The sequence below is a fragment of the Salmo trutta genome, unplaced genomic scaffold (genome assembly GCF_901001165.1).
Source record: "Salmo trutta unplaced genomic scaffold, fSalTru1.1, whole genome shotgun sequence".
NCBI classification, from domain to species: domain Eukaryota; kingdom Metazoa; phylum Chordata; class Actinopteri; order Salmoniformes; family Salmonidae; genus Salmo; species Salmo trutta.
In genome coordinates, this window is record NW_021823195.1 from 2,037,529 (window position 1) to 2,057,917 (window position 20,389).

The following is a 20,389-nucleotide window of genomic DNA, read 5'->3' on the forward strand; positions in this document are numbered from 1 at the left end:
CAATGCTGCAGAAATGTTTTGGTGCCCTTCCCCAGATCTGTGCCTCGACACAATCCTTTCTCTGAGCTCTTCGGACAATTTATTTAACCTCATGGCTTGATTTGTGCTCTGACATGCACTGTCAACTGTGGGACCTTTATATAGACAGGTGTGCCTTTCCACATCATGTCCAATCAATTGAATTTACCACATGTGGACTCCGATCAAACATCTCAAGGATGATCAATAGAAACAGGATGCACCTGAGCTCAATTTTGAGTCTCATAGCAAAAGGTCTGAATTACTTATGTAAATAAGGTATTGTTTTATTTTTAATACATTTGCAAAAATGTCTAAACCTGTTTTTCACTTTGTCATGATGGGGTATTGAGGGGGTAAAAACCAATGTAATCCATTTTTAGAATAATAACGTAACAACATGTGGGAAAGGAAAGGGGTCTGAATACTTCCAGAATCTTCTATTCAATAGACACACGAACCAGAAGTAATGTACTCGTGCCAGACGCTCCTGACTGACATCATGATGTATTGTACGACTATATAAACGACAGCTTTGATGCGATGCAGCTTAGTCAGTCAGGAGATGGGGCATTATTAAGAGGGAACCAAATCCACCATGTTGTTTTGTTGTATAACTTAATGTAATTATATCGGTTTACAATAGTAAATCAGGGTGCATCAGAAGGATTTTTGTATTTGTGATGTAAATCTCCACCAGTGCTAATCCAATCTCATGATGATCGACATGTTAACTTTGGTTTGGTGATGCATGAATGATGGTACTAGCCTGTATGTAGATGTTTTTTTTGTTATGATATTAAAAAAAATGACAGATGTGTGGAATTCTTTCATGCGGTGAGACTATGATATATATATATATATACACTACATGGACACCTGCTCGTCCAACATCATAGGTATGGAGTTGGTCCCTCCACTCTTCTGGGAAGGCATTAATATGGAGTTGGTCCCCCCCTTTGCTGCTATAACAGCCTCAACTCTTCTGGGAAGGCTTTCCACTAGATGTTGGAACATTGCTGTGGGGACTTGCTTCCGTTCAGCCATGAGAGCATTAGTCAAGTTGGGCGATTAGGCCCTGGCTCGCAGTCGGCGTTCGATGGGATTGAGGTCAGGGCTCTGTGCAGGCCAGTCAAGTTCTTCCACACCGATCTCGACAAACCATTCCTGTATGGAACCTCGCTTTGTGCATGTGGGCATTGTCATGCTGAAACAGGAAAGGGCTTTCCCCCAAAACTGTTGCCACAAAGTTGGAAGTACAGAATCGTCTAGAATGTCATTGTATGCTGTAGCGTTAAGATTTCACTTCACTGGAACTAAAATGGGCCGAGCCCCACCTCCTCCACCAAGTTTGACTGTTGGCGCTCTGCATCGGGGCAGGTAGCGTTCTCCTGGCATCCGCCAAACCCAGATTCGTCCATCGGACTGCGAGATGTTGAAGCGTAATTCATCCCTCCAGAGAACGTGTTTCCACTGCTCCAGAGTCCAATGGCGGCGAGCTTTACACCACTCTAGCCAACGCTTGGCGTTGCACATGGTGATCTTACACTTGTGTGCACGGCTGCTCGGCCATGGAAACCCATTTCATGAAGGTGACGCTGCCTCCAGAGACAGTTTGGAACTCGGTAGTGAGTGTTGCAACCTGAGGACAGACTATTTTTTACGCGCTTTAGCTCTGTGAGTTTGTGTGGCCTACCATTTCACGGCTAAGCCTTTGTTGCTCCTTGACGTTTCAACTTCGCACTTACAGTTGACCGGGGCGTCTCTAGCGGGACAGAAATTTGATGAACAGACTTGTTGGAAAGGTGGCATCCTATCAAGGTGCCACGTTGAATATCACTGAGCTCTTCAGTACAGGCCATTCTACTAGACTATTGTTAGGCTATGGAGATTGCATGGCTATGTGCTTGATTTTTATACACCTGTCAGCAACGGTTGTGGCTGAAATAGCTTTTGTATCTATAGTGTACCAAGAAAACAAGATCCAGACTCCATAGGAGAATCTTAATTGCATTTCCTTGATTCCTTTTCAAACCACATTGGACGAGAAGGTCAAAGGGGGAGGAACAAAGGAAATGTCATTGAGATCCTCCCAAGTAGAGAGAGGACTCACCTGTATCTGTCTGTCTCGGTGTATAAAGGACTAGTTTCAGTAGAGCTAACTGTCTTATAGTGACATCTAGTGGTAGTAAAAAGGTATTACACCTTGAAGAGCGAGGGGGGGACTCCCTCTAGTGTTGAGTACAACATTACATGTCAAATAACTGCCGTTCAATGTTGTTATTGAAATACACCTCCAAATAATGGAAATTAATAGTGGAAAATAGTGATGAACGTGGCACACGTTGCCGGAGAAGGGAGATTAATAGATAGCAAAAACTATACGAGAGACTAAAGGTGCCTCTGAACTCTCACCCATAACTAACCCCTCTTGACTGCTTTCCCTGTCCGGAACTTGGAAGAATTAAGCATTTTTCAAACAGCTTTTTCCTGCAAGGGGGCGCAAAACCAGACAGGAAGACCACGTCAGTGACTCAACCCACTCAAGCGATGCACCCCTCCTAGAGACGGCATAGAAGAGCACCAGTAAGCCAGTGACTCAGCCCCTGTAATAGGGTTAGAGGCAGACAATCCCAGTGAAGAGAGTAGAGCTGGCCGGGCAGAGACGACATGGGCGGTTCGTTGCTCCAGAGCCTTTCCGTTCACCTTGACACTCCTGGGCCAGACTACACTCAATCATAGGACCTACTGAAGAGATGAGTCTTCAGTAAATACTTTTAAAGGTTGAGACTGAGTCTGCGTCTCTCACATGGGTAAGCAGACCATCCCATAAAAATGGAGCTCTATAGGAGAAAGCCCTGCCTCCAGCTGTTTGCTTAGAAATTCTAGGGACAATTAGGAGGCCTGCGTCTTGTGACCGTAGCGTACGTGTAGGTGTAGGTATGTACGGCAGGACCAAATCGGAAAGATAGGTAGGAGCAAGCCCATGTAATGCTTTGTAGGTTTGCAGTAAAACCTTGAAATCAGCCCTTGCCTTAACAGGAAGCCAGTGTAGGGAGGCTAGCACTGGAGTAATATGATCACATTTTTGGTTCGAGTCAGGATTCTAGCAGCCATATTTAGCACTAACTGAAGTTTATTTAGTGCTTTATCCGGGTAGCCGGAAAGTAGAGCATTGCAGTAGTCTAATCTAGAAGTGACACAGATGAACTTTTCTGCATCATTTTTGGACAGAAAGGTTTAGATTTTTGCAATGTTACGAAGATGGAAAAAAGCTATCTTTGAAACAGTCTTGATATGTTTGTCAAAAGAGAGATCAGAGTCCAGAGTAACACCGAGGTCCTTCACAGTTTTATTTGAGACGACTGTACAACCATCCAGATTAATTGTCAGATTCAACAGAATATCTCTTTGTTTCCTGGGACCTAGAACAAGCATCTCTGTTTTGTCCGAGTTTATAAGTAAAACATTTGCCGCCATCCACTTCCTTATGTCTGAAACAAAGGCTTCCAGGGAGGGAATTTTGGGGCTTCACCCTGATTCATCGAAATGTACAGCTGTGTGTCCGTCCGCATAGCAGTGAAAGTTGACATTGGTGATGTGATTCGGAAACACAAGAGGTAGAGTATATAATGAAAACAACAGTGGTCCTAAAACCTTGAGGGTGACCCGCCTGCCAGACGGGAGCATGAAGGACAATCCATGTCTCGGGGTGGTTGGAGTCTTGGGCAATTTTTCAGGCCTTTCTCAGACACCGCCTGGTATGTACGTCCTGGATGGCTGGTAGCTCGCCCACAGTTATGCGCTGGGTCGTCTGCACCACCCTCTGTAGGACGTTGCGGGCGGTGCATTTGCCTTACCGGACGGATGCTCTCAATGGTGCAGCTGTAGAAGTTCCTGAGGATCCGAGTAGCCAAATCGTTTCAGCCTCCTGAGCCAGAAGAGGACTGGCCACCCCTCAGAGCCTGGTTCCTCTCTACCCGGCCCAGCCAGAAGAGGACTGGTCACCCCTCAGAGCCTGGTTCCTCTCTACCCGGCCCAGCCAGAAGAGGACTGGCCACCCCTCAGAGCCTGGTTCCTCTCTACCCGGCACAGCCAGAAGAGGACTGGTCACCCCTCAGAGCCTGGTTCCTCTCTACCCGGCACAGCCAGAAGAGGACTGGTCACCCCTCAGAGCCTGGTTCCTCTCTACCCGGCACAGCCAGAAGAGGACTGGTCACCCCTCAGAGCCTGGTTCCTCTCTACCCGGCCCAGCCAGAAGAGGACTGGTCACCCCTCAGAGCCTGGTTCCTCTCTATCCGGCACAGCCAGAAGAGGACTGGCCACCCCTCAGAGCCTGGTTCCTCTCTATCCGGCACAGCCAGAAGAGGACTGGTCACCCCTCAGAGCCTGGTTCCTCTCTATCCGGCACAGCCAGAAGAGGACTGGTCACCCCTCAGAGCCTGGTTCCTCTCTACCCGGCCCAGCCAGAAGAGGACTGGTCGCCCCTCAGAGCCTGGTTCCTCTCTATCCGGCACAGCCAGAAGAGGACTGGCCACCCCTCAGAGCCTGGTTCCTCTCTATCCGGCACAGCCAGAAGAGGACTGGTCACCCCTCAGAGCCTGGTTCCTCTCTATCCGGCACAGCCAGAAGAGGACTGGCCACCCCTCAGAGCCTGGTTCCTCTCTACCCGGCCCAGCCAGAAGAGGACTGGTCACCCCTCAGAGCCTGGTTCCTCTCTACCCGGCCCAGCCAGAAGAGGACTGGTCGCCCCTCATAGCCTGGTTCCTCTCTACCCGGCACAGCCAGAAGAGGACTGGTCACCCCTCAGAGCCTGGTTCCTCTCTACCCGGCACAGCCAGAAGAGGACTGGTCACCCCTCAGAGCCTGGTTCCTCTCTACCCGGCACAGCCAGAAGAGGACTGGCCACCCCTCAGAGCCTGGTTCCTCTCTACCCGGCACAGCCAGAAGAGGACTGGCCACCCCTCAGAGCCTGGTTCCTCTCTACCCGGCACAGCCAGAAGAGGACTGGTCACCCCTCAGAGCCTGGTTCCTCTCTACCCGGCCCAGCCAGAAGAGGACTGGCCACCCCTCAGAGCCTGGTTCCTCTCTACCCGGCCCAGCCAGAAGAGGACTGGTCACCCCTCAGAGCCTGGTTCCTCTCTACCCAGCACAGCCAGAAGAGGACTGGTCACACCTCAGAGCCTGGTTCCTCTCTAGGTTTCTAACTAGGTTCTGGCCTTTCTAGGGAGTTTTTCCTAGCCACCGTGCTTCTACACCTGCATTGCTTGCTGTTTGGGGTTTTAGGCTGGGTTTTGTACAGCACTTTGAGATATCAGCTGATGTAAGAAGAAGGGCTTTATCAATACATTTGATTTGAAGTGCCTTCTTTGCGGCTGTCTAGTGTGAGGACCATGCCAAGTCCTCAGGGATGTGGGCACCGAGGAATCTTCGAGCTCTTTTTCGCCGGCGTTTATTCTGTGAGGATTGGATCGGAGGAACATAAAGAGGGTGGATGAGTCAAGGTCAAAGTTGAAGCTGAAACAGAGGTTAGTAATTTGTCATAAGACATTATAGTGGATAACATTTGGTGCAAAACAAAAGTTAAGATAAGCGGGCAAAAAATATTCACAAAATAGCAAAGTTAGGTTGGTGTTCTGAAGACGGCAGCCATACAGTACGACGCCATCTTTACTTCCAATGAAGTTGTGTTGGTCACAAATAAGCATGTTTTGATACATCACAAAATGTCATGAAAACTGGGCAAGGGGAAGTGAAGACTGGGCCAATATACATGGAAACACTGCATAAAGAACACTGTAGCATGCATTAAGACAGTGGCTCCTAAACTTTCTATAGTCCCGTACCCCTTCAAACATTCAACCTCCAGCTGTACCCCCTCTAGCAGCAGGGTCAGCGCACCCCTTCAAACATTCAACCTCCAGCTGTACCCCCTCTAGCACCAGGGTCAGCGCACCCCTTCAAACATTCAACCTCCAGCTGTACCCCCTCTAGCACCAGGGTCAGCACTCTCTCAAATGTTGTTTTTTGCCATCATTGTAAGCCTGTCACACACACACACACTATACCATGGGTGTCAAACTCTGGCCCGCGGGCCAAATTTGGCCCGCGGGGTAATTATATTTGGCCCGCGAGACAATACCAAATTACTACTAGAGCTGGCCCGCCGGTATTATACAGCACATTCACCGCTAATACTACGAATCCCATAATGCTCTGCTGTTGTTTTCGCGCGCCAATCAGGACAGGACCCAGAAACGCCCTCTCCTCTGTGACAGTAGTCATAGCAACATAGACGCTACAACTGTCAGTGCGCCATCCCTTCCCAAAAATGGCAAAAATGGGCACATCAGATTAGATCAGTGTGCAATAATTAACGTTTTCTTTGTGCACTTTTTCTTGCTACAAGGCATGGGCTTGAATGGTTGATTGATTTATTATCATTTTATTTGTAAAATTATTAGCCAGTGGAAAAAGTTTATTTTGGTATTTAAATCAGAAGGCTGCAAATAGAAAAGAGGCATACGATTTTTATTAAAATTTTATTTATTTAATAAATGAATGCCATTGATGTGTTTTTTCATTTGAAATTCGATTTTGCATGTCTCCACTATTAAATTATATATTGTATGGTAATAAGCGATGCTTGTTCCATATTCAATGTTAAAGCAAAACTTGTTTGGGTCCATATTAAAAGGTTCATTTGTTCAATGTTGGCCCGCGACTTTGTTCAGGTTTTACATTTTGGCCCACTGGGTATTTGAGTTTGACACCCCTGCACTATACGATACATTTATTAAACATTAGAATGAGTGTGAGTTTTTGTCACAACCCGGCTCGTGGGAAGTGCAACAGAGCTCTTACAGGACCAGAGCACAAATAATAATAATCAATAATTTGGCTCTTTATTTAACCATCTTACATATAAATACTTATTTGTTCATATAAAATTGTGAATAACTCACCACAGGCTAATGAGCCTTCCCTGTAGCTCAGTTGGTAGAGCATGGTGTTTGCAACGCCAGGGTTGTGGGTTCGATTCCCACGGGGGGCCAGCACAGGAAAAAAGAAATGTATGAAATGTATGCATTCACTACTGTAAGTCGCTCTGGATAAGAGTGTCTGCTAAATCACTAAAAAATAAAATAATAATAATGAGAAGGCTGCGTGTGAGGACGCACATAACTCTGTAATGTTGGGTTGTATTGGAGAGTCTCAGTCTGAAATCATTTTCCACACACAGTCTGTGCCTGTATTTAGTTTTCATGCTAGTGAGGGCCGAGAATCCACTCTCACATAGGTACGTGGTTGCAAAGGGCATCAGGGTCTTAACAGTGCGATTTGCCAAGGCAGGATACTCTGAGCGCAGCCCTATCCAGAAATCTGGCAGCGGCTTCTGATTAAATAAACATTTCACAGAACCGCTTGTTGCAATTTCAATGAGGCTCTTTTGTTCAGATATCGGTAAGACGGAACAGCCGTCATACCGCTCAGGAAGGAGATGCGTTCCGTCTCCTAGAGATCAACGTACTTTGGTGGGAAAAGTGCAAATCAATCCCAGAACAACAGCAAAGGACCTTGTGAAGATGCTGGAGGAAACAGGTACAAAAGTATCTATATCCACAGTAAAACGAGTTCTATATCGACATAACCTGAAAGGCCGCTCAGCAAGGAAGAAGCCACTGCTCCAAAACCGCCAGAAAAAAGCCAGACTACGGTTTGCAACTGCACATGAGGACAAAGATCGTACTTTTTGGAGAAATGTCCTCTGGTCTGATGAAACAAAAATAGAACTGTTTGGCTATAATGACCATCGTTATGTTTGGAGGAAAAAGGGGGAGGCTTGCAAGCCGAAGAACACCATCCCAACCGTGAAGCACGGGGGTGGCAGCATCATGCTGTGGGGGTGCTTTGCTGCAGGAGGGACTGGTGCACTTCACAAAATAGATGGCATCATGAGGGAGGAAAATTATGTGGATATATTGAAGCAACATCTCAAGACATCAGTCAGGAAGTTAAAGCTTGTTCGCAAATGGGTCTTCCAAATGGACAATGACCCAAAGTTGTGGCAAAATGGCTTAAGGACATCAAGGTATTGGAGTGGCCATCACAAAGCCCTGGCCTCAATCCTATAGAAAATCTGTGGGCAGAACTGAAAAAGTGTGTGCGAGCAAGGAGGCCTACAAACCTGACTCAGTTACACCAGCTCTGTCTGGAGGAATGGGCCAAAATTCATCCAACTTATTGTGGGAAGCTTGTGGAAGGCTACCCGAAACGTTTGAGCCAAGTTAAACAATTTAAAGGCAATGCTACCAAATACTAATTGAGTGTATGTAAACTTCTGACCCACTGGGAATGTGATGAAAGAAATAAAAGCTGAAATAAATCATTCTCTCTACTATTATTCTGACATTTCACATTCTTAAAATAAAGTGGTAATCCTAACTGACCTAAAACAGGGAATTTTTACTAGGATTAAATGTCAGGAATTGTGAAAAACTGAGTTTAAATGTATTTGGTTAAGGTGTACGTAAACTTCCGACTTCAACTGTAAATCGACTGTTTTTAAATGTGAATCACATTTTTATTTGACAGTTTGGGAATAGCTGCATTAAGACACAACACAGACAATACTTTGATGAATCCATTTTAATGGAAAATGTAAAACCCTTTTGAACTTTAATGTACAAAGCATATAACACTTGCACTTTTAAAATTACAAATTGAAGCAAAGCCATGTTTTTAAAAAATACATCAGTGAATGTATATATGTATATATTTACACAGTAACATTTTCACAATTGTTTTCTATTTAAACTTCAAAAAAATTTGAATAAATTATTTTTTTTGTGTGTAAATGTCTCTCCATTTTACAGTGAATAATTCTCAATAAAATGCTGAAGTGTAGTATTCATTTAGTCTTTTACATAATACAACTTTACACGGTTTTTATACAATAGAATAGTTTGGCAGGTCATTATTTAAAAGATATGGCATGAGGACGAATTCAGCAGCGACTCCCAGAGTTCTCGGCGGCGACAGCTGAAGTCTCCTCTCACAGTAACTGTCTCAACGTAGGAAATGGCATCAGTCTCACAACTCATCATTTAGCAAAACTGTACAAGTCACATTTACAACTCCTATAAAATAAATACATCATTTTCACAGAAACAATATACAACAGTTTGAAAGACAAAAAACCCCGAACTAAACAAACAAAAGGAAAACAGGAACAAAGAGAGAACAGAAAGTTCCAGAACAGCAGTCAGACCAGATCGATTAGTAGAATCACAGTATCCTGATGCTGGGTAGTGATGCTGCTATGGACAGTATCCTGATGCTGTGGACAGTATCCTGATGCTGTGGTAGTGATGCTGTGGTAGCGATGCTGCTATGGACAGTGTCCTGATGCTGTGGTAGTGATGCTGCTATGGACAGTATCCTGATGCTGTGGTAGTGATGCTGCGATAGTGATGCTGGGTAGTGATGCTGCTAAGGACAGTATCCTGATGCTGTGGTAGTGATGCTGTGGTAGCGATGCTGCTATGGACAGTGTCCTGATGCTGTGGTAGCGATGCTGCTATGGACAGTGTCCTGATGCTGTGGTAGCGATGCTGCTATGGACAGTGTCCTGATGCTGTGGTAGTGATGCTGCTATGGACAGTATCCTGATGCTGTGGTAGTGATGCTGTGGTAGTGATGCTGCTATGGACAGTATCCTGATGCTGTGGTAGTGATGCTGCTGTAGACAGTATCCTGATGCTGTGGTAGTGATGCTGTGGTAGTGATGCTGCTGTGGTCAGTATCGTGATGCTGCTGTAGTGATGCTGCTGTGGACAGTATCCTGATGCTGGGTAGTGATGCTGCTGTGGACAGTATCCTGATGCTGGGTAGTGATGCTGGTCAGTAACATGTAGTTTTAGTGTGTTGTAGTGTATTCTGCTTGGCACTCTGGGTTGATGGTGCTGTTGTGGTTAGTATCAGTGTGAATATATCTGTTCCAGGCTGAAGGAAGAGGTCTCAGAGAGGGAGGCGCCAGAGAGGGAGGCGTCTTAGAGGGAGGCGTCTTAGAGGGAGGCGTCTTAGAGGGAGGCGCCAGAGAGGGAGGCGCCAGAGAGGGAGGCGCCTGAGAGGGAGGCGCCTGAGAGGGAGGCGCCTGAGAGGGAGGCGTCAGAGGGAGGCGTCAGAGGGAGGCGTCAGAGAGGGAGGCGCCAGGGGAACTACGGGTCAGGAGTTCTCTTCTTCCTCCTTGCTGTACCTCCTCAGCGACGTCAATGCATCCTTCACAGAGTGGAACAAGATGTTCTTTACCTGGGGAGAGGACAGAGAGGAGAGGTTAAAGAGGAGGGAGAGAGAGGAGAGACGGGAGAGGGAGAGGAGAGACAGAGGGAAGACGGGAGAGGGAGAGGAGAGACAGAGGAAAGACGGGAGAGAGCGGAGAGACAGAGGGAAGACGGGAGAGGGAGAGGAGAGACAGAGGGAAGACGGGAGAGAGAGGAGAGAGCGGAGAGACAGAGGAAAGACGGGAGAGAGAGGAGAGACAGTGGAAAGACGGGAGAGGGAGAGGAGAGACAGTGGAAAGACGGGAGAGGGAGAGGAGAGACAGAGGGAAGACGGGAGAGGGAGGAGAGACGGGAGAGGGAGCGGAGAGACAGAGGAAAGACGGGAGAGAGCGGAGAGACAGTGGAAAGACGGGAGAGAGAGGAGAGAGAGGAAAGACGGGAGAGAGAGGAGAGACAGTGGAAAGACGGGAGAGAGAGGAGAGACAGTGGAAAGACGGGAGAGGGAGGAGAGACAGAGGAAAGACGGGAGAGAGCGGAGAGACGGGAGAGACAGTGGAAAGACGGGAGAGGGAGGAGAGACGGGAGAGAGCGGAGAGACAGAGGAAAGACGGGAGAGAGAGCGGAGAGACGGGAGAGAGCGGAGAGACAGAGGAAAGACGGGAGAGAGAGCGGAGAGACGGGAGAGAGAGCGGAGAGACGGGAGAGAGCGGAGAGATACTTAAAAAAATATATACACCTTTATTGGCCCAATAGTTAAATAAATAAAGTTGCACTTTGCAGAAATCACTCCTCCATTTCCTGGTTGTTAAAACTAATAGTTTGTGACAAAATAAGATGGTACAATTCTCTACACTATCTACACCGCTGTGAAATATATTGGTTAACGCTTTACTAGACACCCACCCAGCGTCATAACCTGTTATATTTGTCGCTCTGGATAAGAGCGTCTGCTAAATGACTTAAATGTAAATGTTATATATCCCATATATTTACACCTGCTGTGACATATTGTGTTATGGCTGGTTATGACACCTACACAGCAAATGGGGAAACTTTACTTCATTTGGACAGACCTAGAAAGTTTGAACCTGGTCCCCTGTCCTGGTCCCCTGTCCTGGTCCACTGTACATATAACCCCTGACCTCTACAAAGTCCCCCAGACGGTTCACCAGACCCCCATATACAAGCCACCAATACAGAATGAAGGGAAGGTTCTCTGATGAACTGGCTGAAAACGGACCAGACTGTCTTGGCGTTTGACACTGTGGACCAGACTGCCTTGGTGCAGAGATTGAACTGTATTTGTGATTACTGGTCATGCTCTGGAGTGGTTTGTGAACTACTTGTCATATAGAACCCAGTGTGTTAAGGCAGATGGTTCGGATCCCGTTGAGTTGTGCTCGGGTGTTCCTCAAGGATCCATTTTAGGTCCCCTGTTTATCATCTGTATCAACAACGTTGTGAGCCATATTGAGACGGCTGATGTTCATTTTTATGTGGACGACACTGTTCTCTAGTCAAGTTTGACTTTGGCTTTTGAAAAAGCTCAAACAGCTTTTAACATCGTTCAACAGAATCTGTACGATCTGAAGCTCATTCTGAATTCCTCTTAAACTAAATGCATGGTATTTACCAATACTAAACACTCTGAAACCCATGTCATTACTACCTTGGCTAAATGCATGGTATTTACCAATACTAAACACTCTGAAACCCTTGGGTAAATGCATGGTATTTACCAATACTAAACACTCTGAAACCCTTGGCTAAATGCATGGTATTTACCCATACTAAACACTCTGAAACCCTTGACTAAATGCATGGTATTTACCCATACTAAACACTCTGAAACCCTTGGCTAAATGCATGGTATTTACCCACACTAAACACTCTGAAACCCTTGGCTAAATGCATGGTATTTACCCATACTAAACACTCTGAAACCCTTGGCTAAATGCATGGTATTTACCAATACTAAACAATGAAACCCTTGGCTAAATGCATGGTATTTACCAATACTAAACACTCTGAAACCCTTGACTAAATGCATGGTATTTACCCACACTAAACACTCTGAAACCCTTGGCTAAATGCATGGTATTTACCCATACTAAACAATGAAACCCTTGGCTAAATGCATGGTATTTACCCATACTAAACACTCTGAAACCCTTGGCTAAATGCATGGTATTTACCAACACTAAACACTCAAACCCTTGGCTAAATGCATGGTATTTACCCATACTAAACACTCTGAAACCCTTGGCTAAATGCATGGTATTTACCCATACTAAACACTCTGAAACCCTTGGCTAAATGCATGGTATTTACCAATACTAAACACTCTGAAACCCTTGACTAAATGCATGGTATTTACCAATACTAAACACTCTGAAACCCTTGGCTAAATGCATGGTATTTACCAACACTAAACACTCTGAAACCCTTGGCTAAATGCATGGTATTTACCAATACTAAACACTCTGAAACCCTTGGCTAAATGCATGGTATTTACCAACACTAAACACTCTGAAACCCTTGGCTAAATGCATGGTATTTACCAATACTAAACACTCTGAAACCCTTGGCTAAATGCATGGTATTTACCAATACTAAACACTCTGAAACCCTTGGCTAAATGCATGGTATTTACCCATACTAAACACTCTGAAAACCATGTCATTACTACCTTGGCTAAATGCATGGCATTTACCCATACTAAACAATGAAACCCTTGGCTAAATGCATGGTATTTACCCATACTAAACACTCTGAAACCCTTGGCTAAATGCATGGTATTTACCAACACTAAACACTCTGAAACCATTGGCTAAATGCATGGTATTTACCCATACTAAACACTCTGAAACCCTTGACTAAATGCATGGTATTTACCAATAAACACTCTGAAACCCTTGGCTAAATGCATGGTATTTACCAATACTAAACACTCTGAAACCCTTGGCTAAATGCATGGTATTTACCCATACTAAACACTGAAAACCATGTCATTACTACCTTGGCTAAATGCATGGTATTTACCAATACTAAACACTCTGAAACCCTTGGCTAAATGCATGGTATTTACCCATACTAAACACTCTGAAACCCTTGGCTAAATGCATGGTATTTACCAATACTAAACACTCTGAAACCCTTGGCTAAATGATGGTATTTACCAATACTAAACACTCTGAAACCCTTGGCTAAATGCATGGTATTTACCAATACTAAACACTCTGAAACCCTTGGCTAAATGCATGGTATTTCCCCATACTAAACACTCTGAAACCCTTGGCTAAATGCATGGTATTTCCCCATACTAAACACTCTGAAACCCTTGGCTAAATGCATGGTATTTACCCATACTAAACACTCTGAAACCCTTGGCTAAATGCATGGTATTTACCCATACTAAACACTCTGAAACCCTTGGCTAAATGCATGGTATTTACCAATACTAAACACTCTGAAACCCTTGGCTAAATGCATGGTATTTACCAACACTAAACACTCTGAAACCCTTGGCTAAATGCATGGTATTTACCAACACTAAACACTCTGAAACCCTTGGCTAAATGCATGGTATTTACCCATACTAAACACTCAAACCCTTGGCTAAATGCATGGTATTTACCCATACTAAACACTCTGAAAACCATGGCTAAATGCATGGTATTTACCCATACTAAACACTCTGAAACCCTTGGCTAAATGCATGGTATTTACCAATACTAAACACTCTGAAACCCTTGGCTAAATGCATGGTATTTACCAATACTAAACACTCTGAAACCCTTGGCTAAATGCATGGTATTTACCCATACTAAACACTCTGAAACCCTTGACTAAATCCATGGTATTTACCAATACTAAACACTCTGAAACCCTTGGCTAAATGCATGGTATTTACCCATACTAAACACTCTGAAACCCTTGACTAAATGCATAGTATTTACCAATACTAAACACTCTGAAACCCTTGGCATGGTATTTACCAACACTAGCAAGTCAAAACGTCCAGATATCTGGCAGTTTGGGTGGAGGAGAAGTTTAGCTTCACCATAGAGAACCTTGTCTGGAAACTCCAGCTCTGTATTGAGTTTTATTACCGACACAAAGCTGGTTTCTCCTTTGCTGCCAGAAAGGAATTAATTCATTGTACTTTTCTCTCTGTTTTGGACTACGGTGATACTGTTCACACTGCCTTCAGAAAGTATTCAAACCCCTTCACTTATTATTCCACATTTTGTTGTTGTTACAGGCCTGAATTCAAAATGGATTCTCACCCATCTACACACAACACCCCATAATGTTAAAGTGAAAACATATTTTTAGGAATTTTTGCCAAAGTATTGTAAATGAAATACAGAAATATAATTTACATAAATATTCACACCCCTGAGTCAATACATTGTATTAGCACCTTTGGCAGGTATTACAGCGGAGAGTCTTTCTGGGTAATTCTCTAAGAGCTTTCCACAGCTGATTTATGCAACATTTGCCCATTATTCTTCAAGCTCTGTCTGATTAGTTGTTGTTCATTGTTAGACAACCATTTTCGGGTCTCACCGTAGATTCTTAAGTAGATTTAAGTCAAAACACTAAGTAAACAAGTCAGGAAAATTCAATGTCATCTTGGTAAGCAACTCCAGTGTAGATGTGGCCTTGTGTTTTAGGTTATTTTCCTGCTGAAAGGTGAATTCATCTCCCAGTGTCTGGTGGAAAGCAGACTGAACCAGGTTTTCCTCTAGGATTGTTCCTGTGCTTAGCTCCATTCCATTTATTTATTATCCTGGAAAAACTCCCTAGTCCTTCCCGATGACAAGCATACCCCTAACATGACGCAGCCACCACGCATGGAAATATGAAGAGTGTTACTCAGTGATGTGTTGTGTTGGATTTGCCCCAAACGTAACACTTATATAAAGTGTCTGTCATTTAGGTTAGTATTGTGGAGTAACTACAATGTTGTTGATCCATCCTCAGTTTTCTCCTATCAAAGCCATTAAACTCTGTAACTGTTTTAAAGTCACCATTGGCCTCATGGTGAAATCCCTGAGCGGTTTCCTTCCTCTCCAGCAACTGAGTTAGTAAGGACGCCTGTATCTTCGCAGTGACTGGGTGTATAGATACACCATTCATATCATTTCACCATGCTCCATGATATTCAATGTATTTTTTCTTTAACCATCTACCAATAGGTGGCCCTTCTTCCAGAGGCATTGGAAAACCTCCCTGGTCTTTGTGGTTGAATCTGTGTTTAATATTATGAGGTATTATGGAGTATTTTGACACAAAATCTGAATGTAATCAATTTTAAATTCAGGCTGTAACACAACAAAATGTGGAATAGTCAAGGGGTGTGAATACTTTTTGAAGGCATGACAGACAGACAGACAGACAGACAGACAGACAGACAGACAGACAGAACATTAAAAGGGCATTCTGTGATTCAAACAAAAAAGCAGTTCATTTTAAGTCCTGATATGGATGTACCAATGTCAGATTGTCACTTTAAAGGGAAACCCATTGAGATGAGTACAGGAGAGGACAGGGCTCTTCACAGCCAACCCACCTGTAGTTTATCTTCATAGTTGGGCTCTTCTCTGGAGGATCTCAGCTCCTGTGTCAGGTGGAAGGAGTGGAACACATGCTCTGGAGACACAAAATCATTTATCACCTGGACACAACTGTGGAGGTTCTGCACCTGTCAGAGAGAGAGAGAGGGGAGAGAGACAGAGAAGGGGGGAGAGAGAGAGAGAGAGAGAGAGAGAGAAGGGAGGAGAGAGAGGGGGGGGAGAGAGAGAGAGAGAAGGGGGGAGAGAGAGAGAGAGAGAAGGGGGGAGAGAGAGAGAGAGAAGGGGGGAGAGAGAGAGAGAGAAGGGGGGGAGAGAGAGAGAGAGAAGGGGGGAGAGAGAGAGAGAGAAGGGGGGGAGAGAGAGAGAGAGCGAGAGAGAGAAAAGGGGGAGAGAGAGAGAGAGAGAAGGGAGGAGAGAGAGAGAGAGAGAGAGAGAGAGAAGGGAGGAGAGAGAGAGAGAGAGAGAGAGAAGGGAGGAGAGAGAGAGAGAGAGAGAGAAAGGAGAGAGAGAGAAGGGAGGAGAGAGAGAGAGAGAAGGGAGGAGAGAGAGGGAGAGAAGGGAGGAGAGAGAGGATTGAAAACATGTATCACTAGAAAGCAGTGAGTTCCAACTCCAACAGAACAGAGCAGAGCGGCAGTAGACTCTCCTCTCCTCTGACTAGTTCAATATAACACCTACAAGGTCATCTGGACGTCTACTAGCTAGACTACTACTACACTGGTACAGCAGACTACAGGAACAAGAAGAGAGAGAGACAGCTAGACTACTACTACACTGGTACAGCAGACTACAGGAACAAGAAGAGAGAGAGACAGCTAGACTACTACTACACTGGTACAGCAGACTACAGGAACAAGAAGAGGGAGAGACAGCTAGACTACTACTACACTGGTACAGCAGACTACAGGAACAAGAAGAGAGAGAGAGACAGCTAGACTACTACTACACTGGTACAGCAGACTACAGGAACAAGAAGAGAGAGAGACAGCTAGACTACTACTACACTGGTACAGCAGACTACAGGAACAAGAAGAGAGAGAGAGACAGCTAGACTACTACTACACTGGTACAGCAGACTACAGGAACAAGAAGAGAGAGAGAGACAGCTAGACTACTACTACACTGGTACAGCAGACTACAGGAACAAGAAGAGGGAGAGAGACAGCTAGACTACTACTACACTGGTACAGCAGACTACAGGAACAAGAAGAGAGAGAGAGACAGCTAGACTACTACTACACTGGTACAGCAGACTACAGGAACAAGAAGAGAGAGAGAGACAGCTAGACTACTACTACACTGGTACAGCAGACTACAGGAACAAGAAGAGAGAGAGAGACAGCTAGACTACTACTACACTGGTACAGCAGACTACAGGAACAAGAAGAGGGAGAGAGACAGCTAGACTACTACTACACTGGTACAGCAGACTACAGGAACAAGAAGAGAGAGAGAGACAGCTAGACTACTACTACACTGGTACAGCAGACTACAGGAACAAGAAGAGAGAGAGACTACTACTACACTGGTACAGCAGACTACAGGAACAAGAAGAGGGAGAGACAGCTAGACTACTACTACACTGGTACAGCAGACTACAGGAACAAGAAGAGAGAGAGACAGCTAGACTACTACTACACTGGTACAGCAGACTACAGGAACAAGAAGAGAGAGAGACAGCTAGACTACTACTACACTGGTACAGCAGACTACAGGAACAAGAAGAGAGAGAGACAGCTAGACTACTACTACACTGGTACAGCAGACTACAGGAACAAGAAGAGAGAGAGACAGCTAGACTACTACTACACTGGTACAGCAGACTACAGGAACAAGAAGAGGGAGAGAGACAGAGAGAGAGATGTGTTGCTACCATGTTATGGTCATGTTGTGTTGCTACCATGTTGTGGTCATGTTTTGTTTCTACCATGTTGTGTTGCTACCATGTTGTGGTCATGTTTTGTTTCTACCATGTTGTGGTCATGTTTTGTTTCTACCATGTTGTGTTGCTACCATGTTGTTGTCATGTGTTGCTACCATGTTGTGGTGCTACCATGTTGTTGTCATGTTGTGTTGCTACCATGTTGTTGTCATGTTGTGTTGTTGTCATGTTGTGTTTCTACCATGTTGTTGTCATGTTGTGTTGCTACCATGTTGTGTTGCTACCATGTTGTTGTCATGTTGTGTTGCTACCATGTTGTGTTGCTACCATGTTGTGTTGCTACCATGTTGTGTTGCTACCATGTTGTGTTGCTACCATGTTGTTGTCATGTTGTGTTGCTACCATGTTGTGTTGTTACCATGTTGTTGTGTTGTTGTGTTGCTACCATGTTGTTGTCATGTTGTGTTGCTACCATGTTGTTGTCATGTTGTGTTGCTACCATGTTGTGTTGCTACCATGTTGTTGTCATGTTGTGTTTCTACCATGTTGTGTTGCTACCATGTTGTTGTCATGTTGTGTTTCTACCATGTTGTGTTGCTACCTTGCTGTGTTGTTGTCTCAGGTCTCTCTTTATGTAGTGTTGTTGTCTCAGGTCTCTCTTTATGTAGTGTTGTTGTCTCAGGTCTCTCTTTATGTAGTGTTGTTGTCTCAGGTCTCTCTTTATGTAGTGTTGTTGTCTCAGGTCTCTCTTTATGTAGTGTTGTTGTCTCAGGTCTCTCTTTATGTAGTGTTGTTGTCTCAGGTCTCTCTTTATGTAGTGTTGTTGTCTCAGGTCTCTCTTTATGTAGTGTTGTTGTCTCAGGTCTCTCTTTATGTAGTGTTGTTGTCTCAGGTCTCTCTTTATGTAGTGTTGTTGTCTCAGGTCTCTCTTTATGTAGTGTTGTTGTCTCAGGTCTCTCTTTATGTAGTGTTGTTGTCTCTCTCCTAGTTAAATGTTTATTAAAGGTTCAGAGTAAATCTAACAGAGGTACCTGGTGCAGCGCCCCGGCAGGGATGAGGACAGAGTCCCCCAGGAACTGAACCACGGTCAGGCCCTGCACGTCATGCTCCTCCCACAGACGCTGGCGCAACTTCCTGCTCAGGTACCAGCCCGGCTCTCTGATTGGGTCGTGCTCCGCGGAAATCTCCGCCCCCTGCTCCTTAGCAACCTGCTGACAACACATGAAGAAGACACAGCTAAGATTAGACACAGAAACTACACAGGAGAGGCTGATGGGCTGATACTGCAGACGGACAGACGGACGGACGGACGGACAGACAGAGAGACAGAGAGCAGACCAGACAGAGACAGAGACAGAGAGCAGACAGACCAGACCACAGACAGAGACAGACAGAGAGCAGACAGACCAGACCACAGACAGAGACAGACAGAGAGCAGACAGACCAGACCACAGACAGAGACAGACAGAGAGCAGACAGACCAGACCACAGACAGACAGAGACAGACAGAGAGCAGACAGACCAGACCACAGACAGACAGAGACAGACAGAGAGCAGACAGACCAGACCACAGACAGACAGAGACAGACAGAGAGCAGACAGACCAGACCACAGACAGACAGAGACAGACAGAGAGCAGACAGACCAGACCACAGACAGACAGAGACAGACAGAGAGCAGACAGACCAGACCACAGACAGACAGAGACAGACAGAGAGCAGACAGACCAGACCACAGACAGACAGAGACAGACAGAGAGCAGACAGACCAGACCACAGACAGACAGAGACAGACAGACAGACAGACCAGACTACAGACAGACAGACAGACTACAGACAGACCAGACAGACAGACCAGACAGACAGACCAGACTACAGACAGACCAGACAGACCAGACTACAGACAGACAGACAGACAGACAGACAGACAGACAGACAGACAGACAGACAGACAGACAGACAGACAGACAGACAGACCAGACCACAGACAGACAGACAGACCAGACCACAGACAGACAGAGACAGACCACAGACAGACCAGACCACAGACAGAGACAGACAGACAGACAGACAGACAGACAGACAGACAGACAGACAGACAGACAGACAGACAGACAGACAGACAGACAGACAGACAGACAGACAGACAGACAGACAGACAGACAGACAGACAGACAGACAGACAGACAGACAGACCAGACCAGACAGACTACAGACAGACCAGACTACAGACAGACCAGACTACAGACAGACCAGACTACAGACAGACCAGACTACAGACAGACCAGACTACAGACAGACCAGACTACAGACAGACCAGACAGACCAGACAGACAGACAGACAGACAGACAGACCACAGACAGACCACAGACAGACCACAGACAGACAGACCAGACTACAGACAGAGAGCAGCAGATGTTATTCAGAGAAGGTGAAACCTGCGTCAGATTAAATATTAGATGTTTCTATATTCAACCCTGGGTGCTCTGTCATGAAACCTGATGAAGGACATCAGTAGAACAGACAGTAAACACCACAGGCTGGGAACTAAAGAGATGCCCTGATGCTATGCTGCAGGACAGGACCAGGACAGATTCAGGACATCAGTAGAACAGACAGTAAAC

The 20,389-nt window shown here is 45.4% G+C and overlaps 1 protein-coding gene across 1 annotated transcript in view; it reads right to left on the bottom strand.

Moving 5' to 3' along the window:
• Nucleotides 1–9,480: 9,480 nt before the first annotated feature.
• LOC115189544 (probable JmjC domain-containing histone demethylation protein 2C) overlaps nucleotides 9,481–20,389 on the bottom strand; it is a gene marked incomplete in the record, with an annotated part of 78,029 nt that continues 67,120 nt past the window's right edge. The window contains 3 exon segments of the mRNA XM_029748167.1: nucleotides 9,481–10,329; nucleotides 15,880–16,011; nucleotides 18,797–18,973. Coding sequence (XP_029604027.1) covers nucleotides 10,246–10,329; nucleotides 15,880–16,011; nucleotides 18,797–18,973 — 393 coding nt within the window.